The following is a 4,589-nucleotide window of genomic DNA, read 5'->3' on the forward strand; positions in this document are numbered from 1 at the left end:
CTTGTACAGCCCGCCTATTAAGCTTACCAACCCAAAGTCTTTCAAATTCTCTACTCTTGTCACCTTAGGAATAATGGCAATAAAAGATGCGCCTAGCTCCTTCTGCAAACGACATCTATTATAAAATTCCAACATGAAGCTTATGATGTCCTCCCTGCCATTTCCTGAAACTCCTAATAGAAAGTTAAAGGAAAATGGTCGGGACTAGGGGCCTTATCCTTTCCCAAAGAATCAACCATGGCTTTCTCCTCTTCCTCCGAAAATGGCCTATCGAGAAAGGTTGTGTCAACATTGGAAAGTTAGCCAACCTCCAAGTCATCCACAATAGGCCTGTCCTAACCTTCCTCCATAAGGAGACATTTGTAGAAATCTACCACTGCAGCACAAACCTTATCTTTTTTGTCAATCCTTTTACCTTCCACGACAACATTTCCTATCTCATTGCATCTTGCCTGTGCACTAGTGATACCATGAAAAAACTAGTATTTTGTCCCCCTCATTTAATCAAGTGGCCCTCAAACATTGCTTCCATTTAATTTCTTCCTCCTTAAGACACTTGAGTATTCTTGAACCAACCAGTTCCTACTAGCCCTTTCCTCCTCCGATAGGACCAAGTTTTATGCCTTAAATTCTAAAGCATGGATACCCTTCAGTGAGTCATTCATCTCCTCCTCATGCCTCCTTAAGAAATCCCTTTTCCACGTAACAATTTTGCATTTTAGAAATTTAAGATTCTGACTAACACGGAACTCTGCATAGCCCTCGACATAGAAAGAGTTCCACCATTCTTTAATGCAACCGGCAAATCCTTCAACTTCCAACCAAGATAATTCGAAACAGAATGATTTAGGCCCTTAACTCCCTATCTTAGCCTCCGTCAAAATGGATGTATTAGAGATTTTGATAAGGATTAAAAACAGTCTTGATAACTTATAATTTATATAAACTATAGTCTCTAATACATAGTTATTGTTAAATAAAACTAGATGAACTCATTTTCAATTGGAAACCCATTAGGCATTGGTGTATTAGTGTAATTAATGCACAAATTCAAGTGTATAACTGAAATTTCCCCATTTTTAAAAGTCGAACATGGATGGAGGAGCCTCATTGGCATCGGGTTCTACACATGGCTTCAGATGCCATGATAAATAAATTGGTGGGAAAGGGAAAAAAAAAAAAAAAAAACATCCCCTTTCATGATGCCAACACAGCTGGCTTTTTGTCAATGCAGCTTACCAATGTCATGATCCACGACTACCTTAGGCTTTGCATAGTTCTAAAAAGTGGAGCATATGTTTCAGTAATCCAGAACATCGGCCTGATTGAATCCCACCGTGGATAGATCATGACCCTGCTGTCTCCTCGACGGATCCCAAACTTTCTATTCGTGGCCAATGAATACATGGTTACAACGCATAACAGCATCACTCCACATTCAACTAGGTAAAAAAAAGTCACATGTAATTCTCCAATCAGGGACACTTTTGGCGGAAGGTCCGTCTATGGTGGAGTGCAACATATCAATGATCTAGATCACCAAACCATTGGCCCCACTAAGAACTTGAGTATATTGTGCAAAGCCTTGGGAATATCTATCCTATAATTCATGAAAAATGTTGCTCCATTACTGGAATCCAGTGTCCATATACCATTCTGCATTGTCAATCAAAAAGGGGGAATATGAAAAATGAAATTTGTTAAGGGATGGGTATGGGCCTATGGCCCTCTTCGTTTTGGTTATGAGCCTATGTCTCACAAGTTTCCAAGTGTTTTTTTAGTCTTGAAATATGTTGGACATAAATTTTATTGTATTAGGAGTATGTTTGTCATATTTGCTTTTGTTACTTTAATATAAGAGAAAGGGAGTGGGTGGGTGCAGCCCTAACCCATTCTGTCCTTCCATCATTTTTCTTATCTCTTCTTTCTTCTATACCAGACTTCATGGCAGAGCTTTGTTAGGAATGATTCGAGCCTCCTAATCTTCTCTAGTCCACCTTAGTTTGGGAATCTTTCAAAAACGAAGGGGACTGACCGGGTCATAAAGGAAAGTGTATTGCTTTTTTTGTGCAAAAAACATGTTGCTTTTTTGTGTCATTCATCAAATAAAAGGAAAACACTAAAAAAAAAAAAAAGTAGTGCAGATGCCTTGGCGGATAATGAAGACTTGCTGATTTTTCATGATGTGATGTTTAAAGCTGCTCTTTTATATTATTTCATTGTGGAGAAGTAGTTTTTTGGTAGAATATTCCAACTTGGAAAGTAGTATGTTATGTGTGAATGGTTTTGACGTGAATTAGAATTATTCTAAGCCAGAAACTTCTCTGTGGTGTGATCTTGGACATATAGTTGTGTGGATCTGGTGTTTAAAATCAATGTTTATCATTGGTGTATTAGTAGGTTTATTATGGAACATCTATGGAACCTAAAAATATAGTTGGTGATTCCTCCTCTTTTGAGTAAATGCAGGGCCCCTCCAATGCATAAATAACTTCTATCAAGTTGAATAGGAAGAATTTTCTTCAATGAGCCAAGTATGTAGAGATTTTTTTCTTAGCACTCAAAAATTAGTATCTCACAAATCCTAAACTAAAGGAATCTGATCCTAAATACAGATAATGGATGTGTGGGGATGCCCTGATTTTATCTTAGTTATGGAATAGCATGGAGTCTGAAGTGAGCTTTAATTTTGTGTTTTTTTTTTTTTTTAATAACTAGAGCTTCATTAAAGAGAGGGAAAAGAAACAAAGAAGAGGAGAAAAGGCAGGAGAGAAAGAAAACAAAAGGCCTATAAAAACCTAAGAGGGGACCACTGCTGAGATAGCAGACGACCCCTAGGCACCCAAAATGCTAAAGTCAAAGGACCTTAAATCTTTTACATTAGAAGCCCATTCAATCACTAGGTTTTTGACCCTCGATCCCACCCTCGAGGACGTTGAAGAAATATTTTCAAAACACCGGTTGTTTCATTCCTCCCAGACAAACCACCATATAGCAATTATCACCACGCGCCAAATGAGAGAATCGAGCTTCCCCAACTTGAAACCGTTCCATGACGAGAGGAGACTTGTTACCGAGACTGGAACACACCACTTAGCAGAGAAGATTTGAGAAAACTCGTCCCGGATAGTAGACGTGAACGGGCAATGGACAAGCAAGTGGTTAACTGACTCCGCAGCAGACATACAACAAAGGCAGATATTTACAATCTGCATGCCTCGCTTAATAAGGTTGTCCACTGTGAGAATTCTGTTATGCCCGGCCAACCAAATGAAGCAAATGAATTTAGGAGGGACCGGATATTTCCAGATGAAAGGGGAGGCATCAGACACGTGGCGGGGCCTAGGGCAGAGAGCGGAATATAGGGACTTGGAAGAGAAACATCCAAATTTCTCTAACTGCCATAACGGACTATCCTTCTAAGCAACATTGGGTGAAGCCTTGAGGAGGCTTTCCATAAGAGTCTGAAACTCCAAAGCCTCGGAATCGTCGAGATTGCGGAAGCATCTGATGTCCCAAACTATGCGGCCAGCCATGAGCGAGTAGCAATTGATGATGCAGATATCCCTTTCCGGAGACAGACGATAGAGAAGCGGAAATTGAATCTTGAGCGGTAACTCCCCAAGCCAGGAATCTTCCCAAAAACAAATTGTGGAACCATTCCCCAACTCCAAACAACTGTGCTGGATAACATGATTCTGGATTCTAAGGATACCTTTCCAGATATGGGAGGCCTTATATGATGACAAGGCTTTAGGCCACAGATCCCCTGGAGCTACACCATACTTTCCTCTGACTATTTTCACCCATTGAGCCTCCCTCTCAGAGGCAAATAGCCAGACCCATTTTCCAAGTAACGCCAAATTCATCGATTTGAGATTCTTGATGCTGGCCCCACCCCCCCTAAAAACCTTGCAGACTTCACTCCATTCGAGCGGGTGGAACTTCCGCTGATTATCTTTGCTGAACCACAGAAAATCCCGCCTGATCTTGTCCATAGTTTTCAGCACCTGAGCAGGGCACCTAAACAGAGACATAAAGAAGAGGGGGAGGCTGGACAGTGCTGCTTTGATGAGCGTCAGGCGACCTCCCAAAGACAAGTAGCGGCATTTCCAAGAGGCCAAAAATCTATGAAATTTATTAATGATCTTGTCCCACATGAAATTCAGAGGCCGACCCACACAAAGTGGAAGACCAAGGAAGTGAGTAGGGAAAGATGCAACCTTACAGCCCATAGAATCAGCATAAGCCTGGAGAGTGGGAGAGGGAATATTGGTCCCCAGCAACCTAGATTTGTACATGTTAATCCTCAGGCCCGAAACCGCTTCAAAACAACGCAGGGATATGTGGAGATTAGCAATGTTTGCTTCAGAAGCTTCCAGGAATATTAGAGTGTCATCCGTGAACTGGATGTGAGTTATAGGGTTGGGGAGGCCGGGCATAGGGATACCCCGCAGGAGACCTTCTTCTTGACCTCTGTTCAGCATAGATGACAGCGCATCAGCAACAAACAGGAAAAGGAGAGGGGACAGGGGGGTCCCCCTGGTGCAGGCCACGCGAACTCTTGAAGAAACCTTTGGGAGTCCCAT

At 41.6% G+C, this 4,589-nt stretch overlaps 1 protein-coding gene across 1 annotated transcript; it reads right to left on the bottom strand.

The window, feature by feature from the left end:
* Window positions 1-3,419: 3,419 nt before the first annotated feature.
* LOC131230485 (uncharacterized) lies at window positions 3,420-4,589 on the bottom strand. The gene has a single exon (XM_058226405.1). It carries the CDS (start codon window positions 4,587-4,589, stop codon window positions 3,420-3,422), a length of 1,170 nt encoding a protein of 389 aa, XP_058082388.1.

The sequence above is a fragment of the Magnolia sinica genome, chromosome 17 (assembly GCF_029962835.1).
Source record: "Magnolia sinica isolate HGM2019 chromosome 17, MsV1, whole genome shotgun sequence".
NCBI classification, from domain to species: Eukaryota; Viridiplantae; Streptophyta; class Magnoliopsida; order Magnoliales; family Magnoliaceae; genus Magnolia; species Magnolia sinica.

Bases quoted from the DNA above. Each gene is read 5' to 3' on its own strand.
- LOC131230485 (XM_058226405.1), bottom strand. From the start codon at position 4,589: ATGGGACTCCCAAAGGTTTCTTCAAGAGTTCGCGTGGCCTGCACCAGG.